Raw genomic sequence first — 26244 nt, 5'->3', positions numbered from 1 at the left:
ATTCATTAATCTGAATAATTAGGAGATTGTAATGAAGGTAAAAAAAAATATCATTTTTTAATTATTTCTGCCTAATTTTGAGAATTAGACTTCAACTAAAATTAGTTGAAGTGGCCGTGCAATGATGGGTAGTTGTAATCAAGTACGAGGGTCGTTTGAAAAGTCCGTGCAAAGTCTGAGAGATAGCACCACTGGCGCGTATCGCGGTTATGTTTAGTTAGTAGCATCTCTTGGAAGAACACACACCAAGTTCCAGCCAGATCGGCCTATTTCTTTGTGTTTGGCATTCGTTTGAATCGAGGAAGTCGAGTGATTTTCAAAAATTGGACGAAAAAGAATTTCGTGTGTTGATTAAACACTACTTTATGAAAGGCAAAACGCCTGAGGAGACTAAAGAGAAGCTTGATAAACATTATGGTGACTCTGCACCTTCGATTAGAAGAGTTTATTAGTGGTTTCAAAATTTTCGGAGTGGCCATATGGGCACAAGTGACGCTGAACGTTCTGGACGCCCTGTTTGAGGTTACTACTCCAGAAATCATTGATAAAATCCATAATATGGTGATGGATGACTGAAGAGTGAAGGTGCGTGAGATTGCTAGTGCTGTGGGCATCTCGAATGAACGGGTACATAATATTTTGCATCAACATTTGGACCATGACAAAGCTATCCGCAAGATGGGTGCCGCGATTGCTCACGCTTGACCAAAAACGAAATCGTGTGAAGTGCTGCTAGGACGGTTTGCAGCTGTTCCAGAAGAATCCGCAGGACTTTAAGCGTCGTTTCGTCACTGTGGATGAAACATGGATACATCACTACACTCTTGAGACCAAAGAACAATCTAAACAATGGGTTACCAAGGGGAAATCTACGCCAAAAAAGGCGAAGACCGTCCCTTCGGCCGGAAAGATTATGGCTACTGTCTTTTGGGATTCGCAAGGAATAATCCTCATCGACTATCTGGAAAAGGGTAAAACTATTACAGGTGCATATTATTCACCGTTATTGGACCGTTTGAAAACCGAGCTGCAAGAAAAACGCTCACGATTGGCCCACAAAAAAGTCCTTTTCCATCACGACAACGCACCAGCTCACACCTCAGCAGTTGTGGTCGCAAAATTAATGGAAATAGGGTTCCAACTCGTTTCACATCCCCCCCCCTATTCTCCAGACTTGGCTCCCTCGGACTACTATTTGTTCCCCAATATGAAGAAATGGCTGGCGGGAAAAAGATTTTATTCAAACGAGGAGGTGATTGCAGAAACGAATGGCTATTTTTCAGAGCTTGGACAAATCCTATTATTCGGAAGGGATCAACAAACTAGAGCAGCGTTGGACGAAGTGTATAAGCCTAAAAGGAGACTATGTTGAAAAATAAAAAAGGTTTACCTCAAAAAATTAAGTAGTTTTTATTTTTGCATGGACTTTTCAAACGACCCTCGTAGACCTTGATGCGGTAGAGTTTTAGCTAGCTGAGAGTGATTGCAGTTTGATAGCCTCTCTGGTTATCAAAATATTGTTTAGTTGTGTGTGTTTCATAGCCAATTTTTTGACATGTTTTGACAGGTTTATTTTTGTTGCTTTTGTTGAATTCATTTGTTAGTGGTGGGGGGTTTATAGTCTCGGCCGGTTGGCGGATAAAGCTTAAATTATTTCATCCCTTCCACTAAACGTTTTTTTTTACTTCTTGTACCTTCTATGCATGATCGAAGATGCGCAAAAAAATATTTTTTATTATTATTTTTTTGTAATATAAAAACAGTGCATTTTATGCAAATTCCATAAAATTTGCCCATCAAATTTCATTGTTTGTATTCACAAAAGCGATTTAAAAAAAAAATCCATGTGAACCCTCGCATGACCTCATCTTTTGTTCTATTCTCGAGATATCGATTTATGGAAACAATTAATAGCAGTTAACATCGATTATTCTTCATTAATAAATTATCTAAGCCAGAAGTATACATGCCTTACATTCTAGAAACATGATACGTCTGCAGTATGAAATTACTGATACTTTCACATATCTGATTTCTAGATAGATTACGTCGCCAATACCGGATGTACAAAAAGAAGTACGTAGTATATAATTTGGTCCTTTATTTATACTTTCAGTTTAATTAAAGACACGTTTGGTTTTTCTAAAATTTATGCATTATGTTTTACCTTTTTTTTAACAGTAGAAAATACGGTCTTACGTTTTAAAATTCTGAAAATCAAATTTTTAGATGCTACGATTTTTTGAAAAAAAAAGTTCCTTCTAAGACAGATGTTTTTTTTTAAAAGAAACTTTGTCGTCACAGAAGAAAAAATTATTTGTACACTCACACGACCTCCTTTTCCTACAAGCTTAAGCTTCATTCGATCCTAGTTTCGAATTTTTGGAAACTTGGTTATTTTATTTGGTTATTTTTTCTCTAACGCCCGGAAATAGGAAATCTTGAGAATGTTGGCGTTAGAATTTTCTTTGTGTCATATGATTAACAGGGTAGTCCTATTTCGAGGGAGGTGCATGTTTAAGGGTTTATTATACTGCATTAAGTACATAGCGATAGTGGTTTTCTGTTAAGGGGGGAAAAAAACTAAAAATATCCCTTTCGGGAAATTTTTCATTTTCTACAAAAACAACACTGTGTACTATCTTTGTTTGATTCGTTCTATTTAATCTCTGAATGATTCACTAATTAACAAAAAAATGAGTCACATTAATCAGAATCACTATCAAACAATGTAAAGTTTTTTAATAGAACATATTTTAATATAGTTTGATAACTAATAATTACCAACCATAAACGGTTCTAATCCATTATTGATGATATTAGTCCTGAACAATGACTTGCCACAATCACTCTGTGACCCAATATATTGAAATGAAACAGGTCACGCGTGTTCCAATGCTTTCATTGTGCTTACTCATATATAGATATTATATTTTTAAGTAATTTTCACGAGGATAGGAAGTTATTGCGATCGTGTCAAATTTCCGGTCTTGAGAATGCACCGGAAATATCCGTTTTTGGGGGTAATGGTGTGTATGTGTGTGTGTATTTGTATTCGAAAAGTCGTTAGAAGTGAATCTTCCTTCGATTTGGTCCTGAAAAATATGTTTATTAAGTGGCACTTCCGTTCAGGCAGTTTCCTCTATTTATTTCCTGTTCTTTTTATTATTACACAGGAAAGGGATTACACACAGTGATAAGCGTTCACTCGATTCCAATATAGAGACTCCTAGTTCGAATCCAGCTGTCGGCCCTTAGATTTTCTCTTCCTACGAGCACCTTACAGCTCATTGTCCAGGAGTCTGGAACGAGAAAACCCTATCCGGAAGCCGGTAGTGTACTGGAAAAGAAAGCTTCGAGCTCCAAATGATCTTAGATGTAGACACGATTTAAATTGAAACAAAAAAAAAAAAAAAATTATTATAGAGGTGATAAAACAGTTCAGTATACAAAAATGACACGTTAGAGATAAGCAGCCCGTATTTCCCCGGAAGTGCTCTTATTTTGAATTTTCCTGGAAAATGTGTTTAATCAGTTATAGATTCTAAATATTATTAAATTTATATAATTTGGTTAATAGAGAGGTGACAGGATTTTTTCTCTAAACTGCATTTTAGATTAGATTTGAACGGCGGGACGGGACCTATGCCCCACGGCACTGCAGCCACAAGAGGCTTATTGTGCCTTCCCCTTTAAGTCTAGTACATGAAACCTCCCCTTCTAAGAAGGTCGAGAGTTTTCCCTACCAGTTCCTTCTGCGCTATAATCTCCTTTGGCCTCAAAGTTCCAAAGATATCGGTAGCGCAGTCTCTCAATTGCAACGCAATCGAACAACAGGTGAGAGGCCGTTTCCTCCTCTTCCTGACCACTATCTGCACAACGGTTCCGAGCTAATAAGCCCTATCTTGCTTGTGCAGGTGCTTCCTGAACCTTCCATGCCCTGTGAATAGGCCTGTAACCAGGGTAATCTGATTTCTGCCCAAGCCCAGAGTCACTTTGGTTCTTTGTTTACACAGCAAAGGGCATAACCCTCTTGCTGTGTTTGACCCCAGGAAGCATCACCCAGTTCTTTTCATGCCCTCTCTCCAGATCCAATCTCTGAGAGCCGCACGAACTGCACCCCTAGTGATCCCCAGGACTGGTTCTGGGCCAATGAAAGGAGTACTAGCTCCAGTCCTGGCCGACTTATCAGCTATTTCATTCCCCTTAATCCCCACATGGCTCGGCACCCATTCCAATCGGACTTTACGCATTTTAGTAGACTGTGCGACTTCGCCCACCCATTTATCGGAATTGAAGATTGTACTAGTCCGATATTTGTGAAGAGATCGATTCAATCAAGAAGTTGCATTTTCAAGAAAATTGTGATCTTGAGAGTTATCTTTTTTACTTTAACGTGAACTGTACCTCTAATCTTTCGGAAACTGATAATTACAGGATTTCCGGTTATGCAAATCAGTCATAGAAGGAAGTTCCTATCAGGTAATCGATTAATCTGCTCAAATAAATTACCGGAAAGATTATCACCCACTCCGTTGATAAGCCACAGCCCCTCTCAAATAACTTCTCTGTATAGTAGCGTAATAGAAAGTATCGACTAAAAAAAATATATCGATGTCCCTACTTTTTAGCCACAGTTATGCACTTTTACCCTTGTTCCAATCAGATCAATTGTAATCACGATTCGTGTTTACGATTGAACCTTATAATGGCCAGTATCTTATAGATAATAATACAAAAAATTACCTAATCTCCATTAATCTGCATTTTCACTGCACAGAGTTTACAGAAAAAGAGGCTATTTAAATTTGTATGCAACTCCTATCATAAATATATTTTCTCTTAGTTAGTGCGTGATTCGCTGATGATAAATCTTGACGTAAATAATATTAATGATATGATCTTGATGTTGTTATATATATAGCTAAATACAATTTAGCAAATTACTGTGTAGATGTACAACATCAGTCAAATTGACAACATCAATATGTACTGGCCAGAAGTGTCCGATGTAATGCCGCCGACGTATACAAGTGCAGGTTATTTGGAAATGACCATTGTTGCAGTCTTCTTCTATTGGTTACTTCATTTAAGGTCTGTTTTTTTTAAATATTTATTTAAAATAAATAAAATATAGTTTTAAATTTAAAAAAGGTTCAAAATAATGGGCTATCAAACTGAACGAAACTAAATCTTAAAATATTACCTTCACACATCGACGCATCACTCTTCCTCCTGTCTTTTACAATCTAATTCCTTTACCAGTAGTCAACCAGTAGTCCGCTACCTTGGGCTTTTCCCTTGACAGAAGACTTACATGGGAATCCTCATACTCGACTTAAGAGAACAGAACTCAACAGACGCTTCCGACAACTGAAAAGAGACTACTCGACAACAGATCAAAACTCACTCTGGACAACAAAAGACTTATGCGAGGGTCGTTTGAAAAGTCCGTGCAAAGTCAGAGAGATAGCACTACTGGCGCGTATCGAGGTTATGTTTAATTAGTAGCATCTCTTGGAAGAACACTCATACCAAGTTTCAGCCAGATCGGCCTATTTCTTTGTGTATGGCATTCGTTTGAATCGAGGAAGTCGAGTGATTTTCAAAAAATGGACGAAAAAGAATTTCGTGTGTTGATTAAACACTACTTTATGAAAGGCAAAACGCCTGAGGAGACTAAAGAGAAGCTTGATAAACATTATGGTGACTCTGCACCTTCGATTAGAACAGTTTATAAGTGGTTTCAAAATTTTCGGAGTGGCCATATGGGCACAAGTGACGCTGAACGTTCTGGACGCCCTGTTGAGGTTACTACTCCAGAAATCATTGATAAAATCCATGATATGGTGATGGATGACAGAAGAGTGAAGGTGCGTGAGATTGCTAGTGCTGTGGGCATCTCGAATGAACGGGTACATAATATTTTGCATGAACATTTGGACATGACAAAGCTATCCGCAAGATGGGTGCCGCGATTGCTCACGCTTGACCAAAAACGAAATCGTGTGAAGTGTTGAAAGGACGGTTTGCAGCTGTTCCAAAAGAATCCGCAGTACTTTAAGCGTCGTTTCGTCACTGTGGATGAAACATGGATACATCACTACACTCCTGAGACCAAAGAACAATCTAAACAATGGGTTACCAAGGGGAAATCTACGCCAAAAAAGGCGAAGACCGTCCCTTCAGCCGGAAAGATTATGGCTACTGTCTTTTGGGATTCGCAAGGAATAATCCTCATCGACTATCTGGAAAAGGGTAAAACTATTACAGGTGCATATTATTCATCGTTATTGGACCGTTTGAAACCCGAGCTGCAAGAAAAGCGCCCACGATTGGCCCACAAAAAAGTCCTTTTCCATCACGACAACGCACCAGCTCACACCTCAGCAGTTGTGGTCGCAAAATTAATGGAAATAGGGTTCCAACTCGTTTCACATCCCCCCTATTCTCCAGACTTGGCTCCCTCGGACTACTATTTGTTCCCCAATATGAAGAAATGGCTGGCGGGAAAAAGATTTTATTCAAACGAGGAGGTGATTGCAGAAACGAATGGCTATTTTTCAGGCTTGGACAAATCCTATTATTCGGAAGGGATCAACATACTAGAGCAGCGTTGGACGAAGTGTATAAACCTAAAAGGAGACTATGTTGAAAAATAAAAAAGGTTTACCCCAAAAAATTAAGTAGTTTTTATTTTTGCACGGACTTTTCAAACGACCCTCGTATATGTAAATATATTAAAGCCAGTCTGGGCTTATGGCATCGAACTGTGGGGTTCAACCAAACGCTCAAATCTGCAAAGGATCCAGTCCTTGCAATCTAAAATTCTTCGCTCTATAGTAAACAGCTCCTTTCTACGTCACCAATCAAACCATTCACACAGACCTAAACAGTTCCTTACGTCACACAAGTTGCTGAATAACATACACGATACAGAAAATTCCATCATAACATTCAATCTCATCACAATCCACTGGTACAACATCTATCTTCCAAAACATTTCCAGACAACACTTCTAGGAGTCTTAAAAAACAGTGGCCTTGCGATCTCCTCTCTGATGAAGAGAGTATGTAGAATGTAGAATTTTATTGGAGTGTTACCGCTGGGTAACTTCTCCATTCTGATATGTGTGAATGTTATTTATTGTTATCATTGTTGCTTATAACGCAAAATGCGTTGATTGTCAACTAAATAAATGATTTAAAAAAAGAAACTTTTTACTTCTTCTAACAAGAAGTTATGGCGTATCGGGGTATCAGTTCACTGAAAATTTAAGAATATATTGTAGATAGCTAACAACAACGATTCATCAACATGTTCACTGCAAGAAAATATTTTGTTGAAGGAACGATGACGTCATAGCTCCCCTCCCAGAATCTCCCAGTATATTCCCTAAGACCAAACTGTTAGATAAGACCTACCTTGCTAACCCTTTCAAAAGTCCTAAGAAAATTAAAGGGAAACTCAATAAGGTCTTGCAGCGGCGCTTTACACCCGGGGCACCGATAATCTTCCTACTGGGAACCTTCAGCCAAGAGGCTTATTGTACCATCCCCCACCTGCAGCCAATCCTCTTGTTCTTACTGAGACCAGGAGCTCTCCCAACTAGTTTTTTTTGTTACAGTATGATCTCCTCAGGCTACAGAGTGCCAAATATCTGAATACTGCAACATCGCGATAGCTATACAGTCAGGACGTAAGCCGTTTCCTCCTCTTTCTGACCCAGTCAGAATTTCAGCCTTGGGCATAAAATCACAGAGTATGTGCCAAGTTTAAACAAAATAAATCTTCAAATGTTGAAAAATCGACTGAATAATGTGAATTTAGTTGATATTTCAATTATCCATCGTAACTAGATGTTTTTTTTTTTATTAGGACCTGCCTTCACAATCAAAAGTCAGATGACTGGCGTGGTTTAAGTTAACCGCAACTTGGCGTGTCACCATCAACGTGGTAGCGCAGTCTTTGTTATAGAGTTCGCTAAAGAACATTTCTGGTACCAATTTTTTCTGGTACAGAAACGAATTGTTGTGTTTACACAACCGGATACCAGAAAAAAAGTTTGATGTAGAAAATTTGGTTATCACAACAAAAATCCCTAAGTTCTAGGTTAGAATAAAAGCAAACTACTGATTATTGCTTTAAATAAAAACCATCTCCCTAAATAGAATGTAAGTTAGAAAAATTGTCACCAGTCCAGAGTTTTAAAGATCATTCCCTGTGGCTAAATATATCTTGGGGTACTTCTCCTGTCTCTAACTAACTAACCAACCATTATAACTTAACTATTAATACAACTTCTTTTTTTTTTTAATGTTTCAACTACTTCAAGACCTTGACACGAGCTAGCATACTTCACGTGCATAATGATTTCATTAAAGAAAATCACGCACTAATATGACATCATCCAAAGAGATTAATGTTGAGGAAACATCATAAAATAGGAAAAAAAAAAATTGCTTTGTCATGCGTGTTTAGGAATATATTATTAAGGTCTTTACAATGACAATGGATGGATATAATTAATTTCACTTCTGTAAAAATTTATTTTTCGATTTATAATTCATTTGCATTCAAAATATTCCATGCCATTATGGTGTGGCCAAAGTTCGAACTAAATTTGATTCTCTGTGTCAAATCGAACTGAAATCATGGACTATTTGCTAACTAAAGCGTTAAAATAATATCTCTTGCCAATAAACATGAGTGACGTCCAAATCGCTGCACTAAACTACCACTGATGGTGGAATAAAGTCCAACATCGATCAGGGGTATCGATACAATCGATCGATAAACTGTTATGATAAAACCGTATAGGTTAGAATATTGAGAAGAGAAGGTTTGACAGAGCGCTGAATAGTTTCATCTTAAAGAATGCATTTAAAAATAATTTTAATTATAACACAAATAAATATTTAAATACATTAATGTATTTGTTCTCTTAAGAGGGGGAAAAAAATAATTAAAACTTTCTTATCGCTGTGCAAATGTTAAATTTTAAATGATCGATTATAAAAGAATCCTTACGATTTAAAATATTTTAAGTGTTTCAAATAATTAATTACATTTTGATAAATTTTAATTGTTCAAATATTTGCACATTTGAACATATTTGAAATGAAATTTGGTAGTTTTATTTATTAATTTTTTCTCTTGTATTAATTATAATAAATATATTAATTTACTTTATATGCACATGTTATTGTATAATAAAAGTATTTATAAAATTTATGAAGATCGGTTTTCACGCGTCGATAATTTGAAATGATTGCACTACTTCCTCTTAGTTGGTGTGAGAGCACTTTAGTGCTATCTAGGGAAGCCTTATTAGTCCCCATCAATGTGCCCAATTTTATCAGAATCTGACGTAAGATTTATAGAGTAATTAGTAATAATAATTTTAGAGGGGGGGCCTCTCACATACAGGGGGCTGACTCCTCTTCCATTCAATGTAAAGCGTCGAGACCCCCAAAAGGCACATACGAGGGTCGTTTGAAAAGTCCGTGCAAAAATAAAAACTACTTAATTTTTTGGGGTAAACCTTTTTTATTTTTCAACATAGTCTCCTTTTAGGTTTATACACTTCGTCCAACGCTGCTCTAGTTTGTTGATCCCTTCCGAATAATAGGATTTGTCCAAGTCTGAAAAATAGCCATTGTTTCTGCTATCACCTCCTCGTTTGAATAAAATCTTTTTCCCGCCAGCCATTTCTTCATATTGGGGAACAAATAGTAGTCCGAGGGAGCCAAGTCTGGAGAATAGGGGGGATGTGAAACGAGTTGGAACCCTATTTCCATTAATATTGCGACCACAACTGCTGAGGTGTGAGCTGGTGCGTTGTCGTGATGGAAAAGGACTTTTTTGTGGGCCAATCGTGGGCGTTTTTCTTGCAGCTCGGTTTTCAAACGGTCCAATAACGGTGAATAATATGCACCTGTAATAGTTTTACCCTTTTCCAGATAGTCGATGAGGATTATTCCTTGCGAATCCCAAAAGACAGTCGCCATAATCTTTCCGGCCGTAGGAACGGTCTTCGCCTTTTTTGGCGCAGATTCCCCCTTGGTAACCCATTGTTTAGATTGTTCTTTGGTCTCAGGAGTGTAGTGATGTATCCATGTTTCATCCGCAGTGACGAAACGACGCTTAAAGTTCTGCGGATTCTTCTGGATCAGCTGCAAACCGTCCTTGCAACACTTCACACGATTTCGTTTTTGGTCAAGCGTGAGCAATCGCGGCACCCATCTTGCGGATAGCTTTGTCATGTCCAAATGTTGATGCAAAATATTATGTACCCGTTCATTCGAGATGCCTACAGCACTAGCAATCTCACGCACCTTCACTCTTCTGTCATCCATCACCATATCATGGATTTTATCAATGATTTCTGGAGTAGTAACCTCAACAGGGCGTCCAGAACGTTCAGCGTCACTTGTGCCCATATGGCCACTCCGAAAATTTTGAAACCACTTATAAACTGTTCTAATCGAAGGTGCCAGAGTCACCATAATGTTTATCAAGCTTCTCTTTAGTCTCCTGAAGCGTTTTGCCTTTCATAAAGTAGTGTTTAATCAACACACGAAATTCTTTTTCGTCCAATTTTTGAAAATCACTCGACTTCCTCGATTCAAACGAATGCCAAACACAAAGAAATAGACCGATCTGGCCGAAACTTGGTGTGTGTTCTTCCAAGAGATGCTACTAACTAAACATAACCTCGATACGCGCCAGTGGTGCTATCTCTCTGACTTTGCACGGACTTTTCAAACGACCCTCGTATGAGGAAAATTTGGGTTTTTTTTCAACGTTACAGCTTTTTCATGCACTTTTTTGACGATCAACCCTTCGTACAACTGTCCTACCGGGGCACAGTTTAAATTTCTTAGTTTTTCCACTATTTGTGTCTGGTTCATTCAAATTTTAATGATTTATTCAGACCACTTACTTGAAGAGTGTCCAATTAAGTTAGTACTCGAGCACTTGTATCTGTTGTGTTTACTTTCAACGTATTGTTTATTATTTTGTAAATAAATTGCGGTGAAAGGCTAAATTTTGAGTCAATAAACTTAAGTCTGTTAGTCTACTTAGTTCAGCCATCAACTTATAAAAAATAAAATTCAGTATTCTGGAACTACTTTGTTGTTTAGCCGCCCACAATAGCCGAGCGGTTAGGAGGCCTCCTTAAGAAGTATTGTGTTCTGTCCACGTCCACTAATTTGGTGAAGTTCGACGTAAATGGGCCCGACTGAGGATAAACAGGCTTACTTTTACACTATCGTTGTTTAAGCTATAACCTTATTAAATTTAAAATTATCGGGTTGGCCAATAAGTTCGTTCGGTTTTTATTTTGGTACAGATTCATTCTGATTTTCTTTTTTTGTTTTCGGCGGAAGCGCACAACTCGAGTGTTCATTTGAAAGATTATGTTAAGCTTAACCTTTCTATGGATTTCGGTTTAACAAACATTACTATTGTGCTTGCTGCGTAGCTGTAAAGATGGAAGAAAATAAAGTGCATTTTCGTCATATTTTGCTCTATCATTTTGAATAAGGCAAAGGAGCTGCAGAGGCTCATAAAAAGATATGCTGTGTTTATGGTGATGATGCCCTAACAGAACGCGTGGGCCAAAAGTGGTTTGCCGAATTCCGTTCTGGAGATTTTGACATTAATGACGCGCCCCTCTCCGGTCGCCCGACCGAGATTAATTCAGATGATGACAAGGGCGTAATCGATAAAGATCCATGCCAATCGGTGAGAGATATAGCAACAGCACTTGACATATCCCATACGAGCTCCGAAAAATTATTTGCGCCGGCTGGGATACGTTTCTCGGCTCAATTTTTGGGTATTTCATGAATTAACCGACGCCAACTTAGCCACTCGCATATCCATTTGCGATTCGTTGCGGAAACGTCAAAAAAAATACCCATTTTTAAAGCGGTTGGTAACGGGTGATGAAAAATGGATCGTCTACGATAGTGTAGTGCTTGAAAGATCATGGAAGCACTGCAGTGAGCCGCCGCAAATAAGCTCGAAGGCGGAATTGCATCCGAAGAAGATTATGCTCTCCGTATGGTAGGATTATAAAGGTATCATCTATTACGAGCTGTTACCGTCAGGCAAAACAATTGATTCAACTGCAGTTAACCAAATCGGTCCATGCAATCCGCACAAAACGTCCAGAATTGGCAAATCGCAAAGATGTCGTCACCCACCACGACAACGCCAGACTGCATACGTCATTGACCACTCGGGATAAACTGCTAGGGTGTTTTGCCTCATCCTCCGTATTCACTGAGCCTGGCACCTTCTAATTATCATTTATTCTGATAGTTGCAGAACTCCATGAACGGGAAAACTTTCGATAAAGAAAAGACTGTCAAAAAGCATTTTGAGTGGTTTTTCGACGATAAGCCACAGACGTTCTACGAATGTGGTATAATGAAGTTGGTGGATAGTTGACAAGAAGTCATCAGTAAGAATAGTCCAATATATAATTGATTAAAATTTATTACCCTCAAAGTGAGTTAGTTTCTGTAAAAATCGATTTTTTATTTTTTGTTCGATTTTTTTTTTTAACTTAGTGTACTGATTGTGGTATACAAGTACACAAATATCGATACACACATGGTATATTTTCAAATGAAGTTTTCATTTTTTAGATATTTTTTTTTCTTTTCCAAAAATGCCGCCTACAATTTCTTGTAGACATCCGAGAATTACCCTTAAAAAGAGGAAGTCATGTAAAAAAATGTTCATTCCAGGTTTTTGAACGGAAGTGGGTGTGAGGTACTGTGTACAATAAGTAGATAAATAGTTTTTGAATAGATTGAAACTAGGTCTCAGTAAGTTGTTACTGTAATTTGATTGTTATTAAAGATATAACTTTTCTTTGTATGGCCAGAAGGGGGTGTGTTGTCAACACCAGTTTAGTGTGAGATAGGCGAGAGTACCGAGTTGTGTGCGGTCAGGCTGTGTACAATCGGTTATTTCCGTTTGCGCTCGTTCATTGTTCAAACGTACAACTCAATAGAAGAGGGGCTGTATGAATGCAGCAATATGTCGTGCTGTCTGTACGTACATCAGTACTAACCACTATTTAAATAGATGTATGTATTCTCTTCTTCGAAGACGTTTTTATTCAACCTACTCCTGTGGTGTTTTCGACATTTTTTATGGGCCGAATTGTATCCAGTTCTTAATATGGCCGTGAACAAGCACTCGTCTTTCACTTAAAACTGTAACGTATACGAGGTCTGTAAATTAAGTAATGAGACTGATTTTTTTAAAAAAATTTTTATTCAAAAAGAATTACAATTCTATATTGTCACCTCTTCAAAATAACTTCCTTCTGAAGCCACACAGCGCTGGAGACGTTTCTTTCACTCCTCATAGCAGTGCTCGAACTACGATACTGGAATAACCTTCAGCTGGTCGTCGGTTACAGCCGTTTGAATGTTTTCCGACTGTCCCAAAATGAGTTCCCTTGAGGTGATTTTTCAACTTCGGGAAGAGCAAAAAAGTCACAAGGACTCAAGTCAGGCGAATAAGGAGGCTGCGATGAGCCACAGGAATATTTTTACTGTCCAAAAACTCTGGTTTATTGAAATTGCTGTTGAGACAAGGAGCATTATCGTGATGCAACACCCACCACTTGTTCTTGATGTTTGGTCTCACACGAATGAGATCCTTTTTCGAAGTTTTTGCAAGAACCTCTCAAGTAAAAGTGTTGATTGACCGTTTTTGACCTTGAGGTAGAAACTCTTTGTGGACGATTCCGTGTGGATATCGAAAAAACAAATGAGCATGCATTTGATGCATTCGACTTCGGCCATCCTTGCTTTATTTGGGCCTTGGAGAGGTTTAAGTGTGCCACCACTCCATGGCTCTGGCGCTTAGTTTCTGGGTCGTACTCAAACACCCATGACTCGTCACCAGTAATGACACGTTCCAGAAAATAGAATCAAACCACAAGGGAACTCATTTTGGGACAGTCGGAAAACATTCAAACGGCTGTAACCGACCAGCTGAAGGCTATTCCAGTATCGGAGTTCGAGCACTGCTATGAGGAGTGGAAGAAACGTCTCCAGCGCTGTGTGGCTTCAGAAGGAAGTTATTTTGAAGGAGACAATATAGAATTGTAATTCTTTTTTAATTAAAATTTAAAAAATCAGTCTCATTACTTAATTTACAGACCTCGTAAAATATGGAAAATTACCGGACGTTTAAACGTTATTATATTTCCTTTATTTGACTACCGTAGTTGTGAGATCCTGTAGGTACAAGTGGTTTTAAGTATTACCCCTTTACTAAAGGTTTCTAATTACTACATTTTTCCTTTCCGTGAAAATGGCTCCTACAGTTTCCTTTTAAAGTTACCACATACTAATTACTAATACCTAGTTTTCTAGAAGCATTTCCCCTCGTAAAGTTCGCTTAAAGGCAAGGAAGGTGAATGGGTTTGCCTTGAATATCCCATTTTAGTTGTAATGGTTTTGGACTAATCACCTATTTTATTAAAACTGTCCGGTAGGACAGTTGTATAAGGGTTGATCGTCAAAAACTGCACGAAAAAGCGTAACGTTGAAAAACACCCAACTTTGACAATTTTTTTCTCTTTTTCTATAAAAGATAAAATTCCCAAATTTTCTTTAAAATATAGGGCAAACCCTCCTTTATAACTGTAATTTTTTTGCAACAACCCAAATCTAATAGGTTTCGAGAAAAAAGTATTAATAAGAATTAAATATGTAACCAAATTAATAAATTTAGAGGAAGTAGACTGCCCCGGAAGTGACGTTTACTTGAGTAGATGTTTCTTCAGTTTTATCGATTTCTACTTTACAAGTGATCGTGCCTAATATTGAAGTGAGCTAGTTTTCTCAAACAAAATTTATTTACGCAATTAGTAAGAGTTTTAAAACCTAATATTGTTTCTAAGGAAATCAATTTTCCAGCTTTAACAGTAGTAATTATCTCTGCGCATTAAATGGAATTTTATTCATTGTTATTACGTCATTCACTAGTCAAGATTCATCTTTAACTTCTTTTTTTTATCGCCGAGAATTTAAATATCTATTTTTAGAGAAATTTCACAATGAAATATCTACAGGTGGGTAGATGTTACGTCATTATATAGTTACCAAATCAAATCGAGTAACTGTCCAAGACCATCTACTACTGCCGCGCTCAAGAGAAAGTCTTTTCAATGGAGAGACTTTTTTTTTTTTAAAAAAAAATATTTTTTCACTAAAAATGAAAAGTTTGGGTGGACCTCTCTGTTTGGGAATTACCAGTTTTGTGAATAGATCTATGTCCGGTTTATATATATATATATATATATATATATATATATATATATATATATATATACGAGGGTCGTTTGAAAAAAGTCCGTGCAAAGTCAGAAAGATAGCACTACTGGCGCGTATCGAGGTTATGTTTAGTTAGTAGCATCTCTTGGAAGAACACACACCAAGTTTCAGCCAGATCGGTCTATTTCTTTGTGTTTGGCATTCGTTTGAATCGAGGAAGTCGAGTGATTTTCAAAAAAATGGACGAAAAAGAATTTCGTGTGTTGATTAAACACTACTTTATGAAAGGCAAAACGTCTGAGGAGACTAAAGAGAAGCTTGATAAACATTATGGTGACCCTGCACCTTCGATTAGAACAGTTTATAAGTGGTTTCAAAATTTTCGGAGTGGCCATATGGGCACAAGTGACGCTGAACGTTCTGGACGCCCTGTTTGAGGTTACTACTCCAGAAATCATTGATAAAATCCATGATATGGTGATGGATGACAGAAGAGTGAAGGTGCGTGAGATTGCTAGTGCTGTGGGGCATCTCGAATGAACGGGTACATAATATTTTACATCAACATTTGGACATGACAAAGCTATCCGCAAGATGGGTGCCGCGATTGCTCACGCTTGACCAAAAACGAAATCGCGTGAAGTGTTGCAAGGACGGTTTGCAGCTGTTCCAGAAGAATCCGCAGTACTTTAAGCGTCGTTTCGTCACTGTGCATGAAACATGGATACATCACTACACTCCTGAGACCAAAGAACAATCTAAACAATGGGTTACCAAGGGGGAATCTGCGCCCAAAAAAAAGGCGAAGACCGTTTCTTCGGCCGGAAAGATTATGGCGACTGTCTTTTGGGATTCGCAAGGAATAATCCTCATCGACTATGTGGAAAAGGGTAAAACTATTACAGGTGCATATTATTCATCGTTATTGGACCGTTTGAAAACCGAGCTGCAAGAAAAACGCCCACGATTGGCCCACAAAAAAAGTCCTTTTCCATCACGACAACGCACCAGCTCACACCTCAGCAGTTGTGGTCGCAAAATTAATGGAAATAGGGTTCCAACTCGTTTTACATCCCCCCCCCCTATTCTCCAGACTTGGTTCCCTCGGACTACTATTTGTTCCCCAATATGAAGAAATGGCTGGCGGGAAAAAGATTTTATTCAAACGAGGAGGTGATTGCAGAAACGAATGGCTACTTTTCAGACTTGGACAAATCCTATTATTCGGAAGGGATCAACAAACCATAGCACCGTTGGACGAAGTGTATAAGCCTAAAAGGAGACTATGTTGAAAAATAAATAAGGTTTACCCCAAAAAATTAAGTAGTTTTTATTTTTGCACGGACTTTTCAAACGACCCTCGTATATTTATAAAATGGTCTGTGTGTACGCTAGTACAAAATCGAGAAAATCGCCTGGTCGATATAATCGATCTTTTATAATTCGTCCAGGTTTTAAGCGGGAAGTAACACTTTATTGTATTCATTTTTCCTCCCCTGATTGGCGGGAAATGGCTCTAAACAATATTTCTTCAGTTTTCCGCAGATATTGCTGTTACTAGGAAAGTGTAGTGTGAGTAGATTCTCACTAAAGTGCCGCCATAATGGTGCAATTTACTCGGTGCCATTTTAATTTTTTTTTTAAATATATATTTCATTTATAAAATACGCAAAAACATTTTAGATCGTATGTATTAAATTTAAAATTAATAATTGGTATATTTCTGAAAGTTTGACAGGATGGGTTGTTCCCGTTTGGGAGAAACTGTTAGGTCCATTGTTGCTTGGAAGGAAGGGGCTAAGTGTTCCTTAAAAGACTTGGGCAAAGTTGTAAGTTCTGTAAAGAGAGCCGCAGAATGAGTGGTGGGACGTGTAAGGATTGCAGAGGTGTTGGTTGAAGTGCTGCACAGAGGCATGGTGCAACAGTAATGCTCCCTAGGGAACTAGTAGTGCTGAGTCTAGTATCTGGCATCGGACTGTCCAAGACACCTAACTTCAGCAGCTACCATTTTATCTAAGCGTTTTCATTGAATGAAATAAGTCCTCCAATAATAATTCTTTAAAAATGCTTGCCTGTATTTAATATTAATTATTTTTCTGTGTTTGGTTTAAGGGGAGTCAGAAGAGGGGGCTTCCCTTAGTGACGTAATGTGTTCCATCGTAAAGTTGGAATCGTAAGAAAAAGGTCATGAGAGTGTTCACACCACGTTGTGTTGGCGAACAATTTGTGTTGAAAGACTTCTTATTTTGTTACAAAATAAAAGAATTGTTACAAATCTCTTTCAGCGGTCCGTAGCGTCCATCCCCACTCCGCAGCAACAGGTTGGCTGGTTGCGGAACATATGTTTAGCGAGTGTAATGTACTGTAACCATGACATTGCCTCCCGCTTTGTCCGTGCTGTATGTCGGTAATGTTAGTAAACACAACTCTATATATTTCTGTTGTTCTCTTCATATTACGTACATCTAGATAAGAGTAGTCATTATGACTAATTTGCCGGTGAATACAGGAAATATTTAACTTTTAAATGAACGCAATTTATTTCGACTCGGCATTCTCATTTATTGTGTACATAATTGGCTGCCAATTGATCACCATCGCAGTGAGCTCCTACAAAGAAAAAATCTAAGAGGCCAAGCAGCTGGATTCGAACCCACGACCTCCGCGTCAGAATCCAGTATTCGCTAACCACTCAGCTACTCTGTCCTTCCCTCAGTGTAATATTAATAAAGATTAAAGACGAAATTTAAATCACAAATTTTCACTTACTTTTAAAATTATTAAAACTTAACGCTCAGTTAAGACTTTTTGGTGCATATTATATTAAAGTCACCCAGTAATAAAATAACTTACAAAAAATAATTCAAAAAACCAATGCCTCTTACGTAATTTAAATCAACCGGAAACTTTATCTCACATATATTTATTTATACAATGCCCACTGCCTGAGATATTTAGGAAAGCTCCTAAACATCTGTTTTCAAAACGACCCTAATTTAGAATTTTCAAATCTGAAGTAATATCGTTTCAAATTCATAAATTTCTTAAACTTTCTGTTTATACAGTTTTTTTAGTATAGATATTATATTTTTATTGCATTTTAGTTGTTTGGGTAAGATATTATAAGTTTCATTATATTATTTCTTTTTATTTATTGCATTTTTGCCAAATAGCAAAACTCTTTTTGTAACAGGTAAGAGTATAAACCTTTGTGCAAAAAATAGAAATATAAAATAATTTAAATTACAAAATTTGAGAAAAACTCGATTGATCCCAGATGTGCAGTTTACTCTATAGCTTTTCCAGTAATTTTTCTCGCGAAACCGCCTCCAAAGATTTTCTTGTAAACTTGTCGCAAAAAAAAAAAATTGTTGGTCCATATTTCTTTTTTAAAAGTCACTTTTCCAAGGAATTGGGTAAAGTGGTAGTTCCGGTTTCAGATTTCAGATCTCTTACTTCCTGTCCAGTCCACTGATGAGACTCAATCGTGATAAAAAGTCTTAACTTCCTGTGAAATATTTATTTTATTTTTTTTTACATTCCCACACACAACCATTTTTTTTAAAAATTAATTTTGGGGAATTCAAAATGATTATTTCCGGTTTCAAGTTCTGTACCAAAAATTCGTCAAGATCGCAAGAGAAAGTAAAAAAATAAAAATAAAAAAAAACGCAAATAGTTTATATGAAATTTTGTGTTTTTTTTGTCGCAAATTAATTGTAGAGCTCCTACTTTCCTGTTACCGCTACAATCTTTATGCTTTTCTGTCGCAAATTAATTGTAGAGCTCCTACTTTCCTGTTACCGGTGCAATCTAGTATGTTTTTCTGTCACAAATTAATTGTAGAGCTCCTACTTTCCTGTTACCGCTACAATCTTTATGCTTTTCTGTCGCAAATTAATTGTAGAGCTTCTGCTTTTCTGTGATCGATGTAATCTAGCCACATACCCTGGTAGATATTAAAGTGTCCTCTATGCCCTATTTTAACTATTCATTATACCCCACCTCAATAGCATCATCCTGACGAAGGCCGCCGTCAATATGAACTCCAAAAACTTGACAAGTGGCACACATTCCTAGATACAACATCCTTGGCCTAATATATTTGTATATATAATTTACATTCGTAAACATTTTATATCCGGTAATCATTTTAAGGTTATTTGATCTAATAAATATGATTAATAATGCTGGACAGATAAATATATTCCAAGCATATTGCGACGCGACAAGAATTCTATTCAAGGCGTGCGTATGTATGTTGGTATTTAATCACATATCCTCTCTGTTGGCAACACGAACCCAACAATCATTACCACCAGTTGTGTTTGATAATTGTACTGTTTTAGCGAAGATATGTGATAATATCTGTTTACATATTGCATACTGTAAACTTTTCTACTTATTTAGTCATATTTTACGTTAATAAAATAATAAAACGAATTTATTTATTATACAGCATTAAAACAAAATACAACTTAATTAATTTACGTTAAATTTAAAAATTATATTTTTTTAAATTATTTTATGATAATTTAACATTTGTAATATTTGGTTTTATTACTACTATAAAAGCAGAAACATGCCAATAGATAACGTGAGGCGTGCTCAACACTTTTATTAACATTAACAAATCTTACGTAATAAAAAATTTTTAGGTGAAACTACTTTATACAAAAACCGCTAAAAGCAATTAAATTTTTTCAGAAAAAGTTGTAATTTATTAAGTGCAATAAAGTGTAATAATTTGTATCCCTGGGTAATCTGCACAGACAAGGGAGCTCCCCACAGCAAAAAATAAACAAAATGGAAAATAACAAAATGTTCCCTTATTTTTATTTATTTTTTTTAAAGTAAAAGAAAAAAAGTCATTAACTATTAAATACTTTATTAAACATTCTTATCTTGAAGGTCATTGTTCTTTCTTTTTTTTTAATTCCTAACTGAACAAACAATGCAATAACCTCTCTTTCATTTTATACCTCTCCAAACAGCTGGTTTATAATAAGTATATTTACCACAGCCAATTTAATCATCTAAATATTTTTAGATCAAGCAACCAATTGAACCTTGTTATTATGTTCACTAGTGCATCTAAATTTATGATTAAACATATTTTCTTGCATGGCTCTCCTCCTCACACTCTGCCCCATAGTAACGGAAGGGTGATCGTGCAGATACCGGAAATGTCCTGCTTAACTCCTAAATGATTTCTAAAATGCTGAGGATGCTACTACATTAAGGTCTTAGTTTCCTTTGTAAGGCACATCGTTCATCTATAAAAATGGGAGACGGATGTGGCGCCGCGAGCTCTTCTGATCTTATTGCTGACGAAGTTTTTTTTTTTACCCAAAGGGACATTAAAGTGGGTATGACAAGATCTAACCCTGGATCTAGGAAGGCATATTCTATCAAGGAGTTACAGTCCAACTGTTTCCCACCAAAAAAACTTAACGTTTTACTCATTCCCTGAAAAATCGATTTTATAGGAGATAGGAGAATCAACAAGTTGAGTTTCAACTATACAAAACCTAGATCGGATAGGTTAAGATTAAGATTTAAGATTCTAATAGGGCGGCCCCTTAAGGCCTACGCCACCGCGATCCCTTTGGATCTATTGTGGTTCCCCTAACTCTAAAGCTCGACGTCCAGACCTGTCCCTTTGATCAGACTTTTAATGCTGGAGAGCGGCTCTTGGGTAAAGCTCCTCAGGCCTTGGTTTTTTTCTCCCCGAGAAGTAACATCCTTAGCCACAACACATGCAGTGCCCGTATCCTCCTCCTTTCTCCTCCTGACAGAACCTACAAAGGCTATCATCTGCCAGGCCCCCATGCGATGCATGTGTTTTCTGTGCCTGCAGTGACCCAGTTAATAGGCCTACAATTATCCTTAAAGCCCCACGCGGCCTTGGCGGATTAATTCTGCAGTCAGCTTTGGCGAATAGCCCTTAATGAACTCCTTCGCCTGTCTCTGCCCTGTGATGACAAGCCACCACTCCTGAGACCATCCGGATAGGTTGCTCGTGACCAGTTTGATGCCGCAATTGACGTGGAACTCTATATTTTAGGCTGCCAAAAAATTATTCGAACAAAAGATATTTACAATTGCACTCCCACAATTGGTCGTCAGACCTTCAAAATTCAATACAATTTTAATATTATATTACGTAGTTCCTTCAGCTGTGCAAATATTTACTTGATAATAATTTTTGAATTACAATCAAAAGCACACAAAACCTGACAAACACTAAAATATCTGCTTTCTTTTCAAACCATATTTGTTGATACATTAACTGATGGTGAGGGAGGCTGCATGACGCGAAATTACTGTGCCATAAAAAAAAGTACAAGATCAGTAAGATGGCGACTCTTTTCAAATGTTACGAACATGGTTAGAGCTTTTTTTCAGAATAACTTGTCGTACTTTTCAGTAAGTAGCATTGTAAAAATAATGTGTCTACTACTCGATTTCCCGATGTTTTGCAAAAATCAGGAACATTTTTTTTCTGGGAAATCCGGTTAAAAGAGCACTTCCGGAAGAAGATACACGTGGTTCGCCTATTCTCTGATGAGTGCTGAATTATTGTGTATTATATTGTCTTTTACAGCTATATAATATTATGAAGAATCAAATGAGTGACTGAATTGCCTAATTTGATTAAAATCAGCCGACCGGAAGTGGCACTTCACTTCCGGCAATAATTTGGTTTTAACCAGTTTTCGTGAAAACGTTTCAAAAACTTATTGTTTCGGAAAAAAAAGCAGTAAAAAAATCGGAGTAATATCGTTGAGAATTGGTTTCATTGAGAAAACCCAAAGGATGTATTGGTTTTCCCAGAAGATTTTCTTCGAATAATATCAAGAGTTAAAAGAAAAACTTTAGTCTCTAACTAAATGGGAACACTCTGTCCCGTAACCTTCCAATATTAAATTATACTAATTCATTCATAGATTCAAATCCAACCTTAAAGACAATAACTTCTGAATGAATAATACATACGTTATTGGAATATTTATTGTTGAAAAGATAATAATCAGGGTTTTGTTTTAGAATATCTAGAACAGTCTGGATTGATTCAGTTAAAGCAATTAAAATTTTCAATCATAAAAAGGTGTAAGGTTAAATTCGATTCTAAATTGTGTTTCTACGTTTTTATCTTTTGAAACCTCAAATTGAAAAAAAGGATTAAAATCGGATGTTTTACTTAAAACAAGAAAGATTGCTGATTAAACCTTCAGTCGATCTTTATCTACCGGAAATGAAGTTCTTTGTACATTGATTTCCGAAATTGGCGATTTTCATTTGGTAGGGCCCCCCCACACTACTCATGCACCTATTCTGTGATGCCACAAAAACAGTTTTCAGAACAACGCAGAATCCTCCCGGAGCACAGCCATCCACCATCATACCACCCGAATATGATATTCTGCTGAATCAGCTGTACTCCAGTTCTTCGGTTACCAACGTAATGAAACATTTTTTGTTTGATCTTTTGGCCTCGGAGTTCATTAAAACATCTTCATTTGTTCTCGAACGTATAGCATTTTCTAAATTGCTTTCCCATATTTAGATAGCATCTAGGAAATAATGTTAATTGCGCTAAATGTTTTACAGAAAATATTCAATTATAATATAATGGTTGTTTAGGTTAGGTTAAATTACTAATTCAATTGTTTTACTTTTTTGTCGAATATTCCAAAAAAATTATTTATTTTTCGGGTTATTTTTCATTCTGAATTATTTATATTATATTATATAATTTATACAATATGCAATTTTTGTTGATTGTATTTAATGATTTAAGGCAGTGCTTGTATACGGTTTCTCCCATTGATTAAATCGATTTTTACAATTTTATTCTTTTTTTCTGATACAATATAATTGTTATTGCGTAAAGTGATATTATTGTTGTAATTATTCATAGAAACACAAATTAGTTTTTCTTAAAAAACTATGCGAGAGAATACATGATAATCGAATGTGTGAAAGTTTTCTTAATGTTTAATTTAAACATTTATCATAAAATTAATAACATTTATCAGTATATGATCTCCTTAAAAAAAACTTACAGTTTAAAATGTTAAGTATAAGGGTTGATTAAACGCCAAAAGGTACACAAATCAGCAAGTACCCAACTTCATTAATTCATTAATATTTACGTAATTTTACTGCATTAATATTTTTTAGAATTTATTAGATGTCACAGACCCTTATGCTGGCCATTTTCATGTATAAAATATATGTTCAAGTAGCACTGTAGATTGACTGTAATATCTAGTTATTTATAATAATCAAACTGTTAATTACAGGTTAAAAAGAAAAACGTCATAAAAAATTAAAAATAACTGTGTGTTATTTGTGCTCACGAATATTTCGGTAAGACGAATTCAAGACAGTAGCCGACTCTAACTTTGTATTTTTCTACTTTAACATGCATGTACGTATATATGATTTATTATAATTATTATAAGAAAAAAATATTATAAATGAAGTGGCATAGTGGCCAGCATAGTGATGAAGTGGCTGTGACATCTAATAAATTCTAAAAAATATTAATGCAGTAAAATTACGTAAATATTAATGAATTAATGAAGTTGGGTACTCGTTGATTTGTGTACCTTTTGGCGTTTAATCAACCCTTATACTTAACATTTTAAACTGTAAGTTTTTGTTAAGGAGATTTTTGTACCTTTTGGATAGATTTTCCTTTTTGTCTATTTTGCAAAGTTACATATCTGCTTTACAGATTTTTTTAAATTTGGAATAAGTAATTCTATCATTATAACCTGATAAGGTGTTAAGTCGGAACCGTAACTACCACTGGAGAGATCTTTTTATAGAATGATTATAGTTGCGGTCCCCCAAACCATGCTCAATAACAATTTTTTTTGAAAAAGCGTTTTGAATAACATAGGAAGGCATTTGTACGTAAATAGCAAAATTAAACTTCCTTTTAAGAGAAGTAAGAAAAATAAACTGCGATTGCAGTACTTCTAGACAAAGAGGCAAAGATTTTTTAATCGAACGACAATTCATTGATTTAAATCGGTTCACTCATTGATAATTTAAACGATTGCAGTATTTCCTCTTAGTAGGTGCAAGAGCTTGATGGCACTTCACAGCCAAGTAGAGGAGCTTTAACAACTTATTCGAGCTGAATTTTATCAAAATCGGACTAAGCGATATAGAAATATTGGTAATAATAGTTTTAGAAAGGGCCTTACTTGGGTGGGGCAAACTCCCCTCCTTATGAGGCACAGCGTTCAGACTTTTAAAGTGCAAATCTGTACAAAATTTCGATTCGAGTGACACTTCATTCATGACAATCGGTTCTCGTGTCGATAATTTGAAACGATTGCTATATTTTCCCTTAACAAGTGTAAGAGCTGATCGCCCTAACTCCTACGTAGAGGAGCTCTAACTCTATCATCCTACCAATTTTTTTCAAAATCGGGCCAAGATTTACAGAGTAATTAGTAATAATAATTTTGGAGGGGGCCTTACATAAAGGGGGCTAACTCCTCTCCTATTCGATGTACAGCGTCGAGACCCCCAAAAGGCACATCTACATAAAATTCCGAATCGAATGACACCTCATTCATGAAAATCGGTTCACGCGTTTAGGCGCTACGTTGTTTACAAAAAAGGTAACAACAACAACAACAACGAGAAGAACAAGAACAAGAACATTTTTTGAAAAAGCCGTTTTTGCTCATTTTCGGCAACTTTTTTCTAGAAACCTATAAGATCTGGGTTGTTGCAAAAAAAATTACAGTTATAAAGGAGGATTTGCCCTTTATTTTAAAGAAAATTTGGGAATTTTATCTTTTATAGAAAAAGAGAAAAAAATTGTCAAAGTTGGGTGTTTTTTCAACGTTACGCTTTTTCTGGTGCAGTTTTTGATCATCAACCCTTATACAACTGTCCTACCGTACAGTTTTAATGCACATTGTAACATTGCAATCTAATCGTACTAGTTATTAATGGTTTGCACAGTAATATTGTGCATAAACTAAAAATAAAATCGATTTTTTAGTTAATTTTAAGCCTATTCAATTTTAATCGATCCATATAATTTGATATCGATATTGCAGTTTTAAAGTAAAAGGGTGTAGGTTATATGGTTATAAACGTCAACTACATGCATGTAACTGTGCTTCGTTCTTAAAAGTTATTTTTATTCTCTATTTTCAGCTGCTTGAAGTTAATAGTTCTACAGTTTTTATTACTATAATTATTTTGTGCTACATTCTAGTTCTGATCAACCTTTAATTCAGAAGTTAAATCATCTAAGTAGTCTTCTACTACCAGTGATGGTGTCGTGTTCTTAACAAATTTCGGTAACATTAATTTTTAGATTTTTTATTTATTGTTGCGGTTAATATAATATTGTTAGCTTATCACCATAAGTTATATTTAAAAAAAAAAGAAAAAAGTTATCTACTTTTATTTTTAAAGGTAAGTGTGTAGTAAAATATTTTTATACACAGCAAAAAGGTTAAAGTAATTTTTCTTGTTTCGACAGTTTGAAATGCCGTTTATTTTGTTTATAATATTTATAAAGGAAACGAAACCGGATACAACCGTATTTTTGAGTCTGAAAAAAGTGTTTTTTATTTTATTTTTGAAAATATCACCTTAGAACTAGTTTACATGTGAATTTTTGAATAGCTTTTTGAAATATGAGAAACTAGCTGTAACCATTTTATTGCTTTACATTTCCATAATGAAATCTTAGACAACCTCTAAAGTGTTAATTCATTGTAAATAAAGAACTTCATCACCTATCAATAAGTTGTTACCGAAATTCAAAAACGAAAAAGTCACCTGATCGAGATTTTAATGAATAGATTTTATCTTTTCAGTATGTGAGACGATTTCTATTCCAAAATGGTTTCACTTAACTTAGAATATTTTGTGTATATTATT

General features: G+C 36.0%; 1 protein-coding gene across 8 annotated transcripts in view; it reads left to right on the top strand.

Annotated features, from left to right (window-relative positions):
* The window catches only part of mino (glycerol-3-phosphate acyltransferase mino), a 63510-nt gene that overhangs the window by 8549 nt on the left and 28717 nt on the right, over positions 1–26244 (top strand). For 5 of the 8 annotated variants that reach the window (XM_074113470.1, XM_074113471.1, XM_074113472.1 and 2 more), the window contains exon 2: positions 4955–5094. The exons of 2 other annotated variants lie outside the window; for them this stretch is intronic. In XM_074113470.1, the coding sequence (XP_073969571.1) occupies positions 4955–5094 (140 nt within the window). Of the gene's footprint in view, positions 1–4954; positions 5095–25749; positions 25774–26244 lie in introns of those variants that run through there. One more of the 8 variants, XM_074113478.1, reaches the window with a different exon arrangement.

This window comes from Rhodnius prolixus, unplaced genomic scaffold, assembly GCF_049639745.1.
Source record: "Rhodnius prolixus isolate KJV_2025 unplaced genomic scaffold, Rpr scaffold_7, whole genome shotgun sequence".
Classification (NCBI taxonomy): Eukaryota; Metazoa; Arthropoda; class Insecta; order Hemiptera; family Reduviidae; genus Rhodnius; species Rhodnius prolixus.
This window is presented reverse-complemented; position numbering and strand designations above follow the sequence as displayed.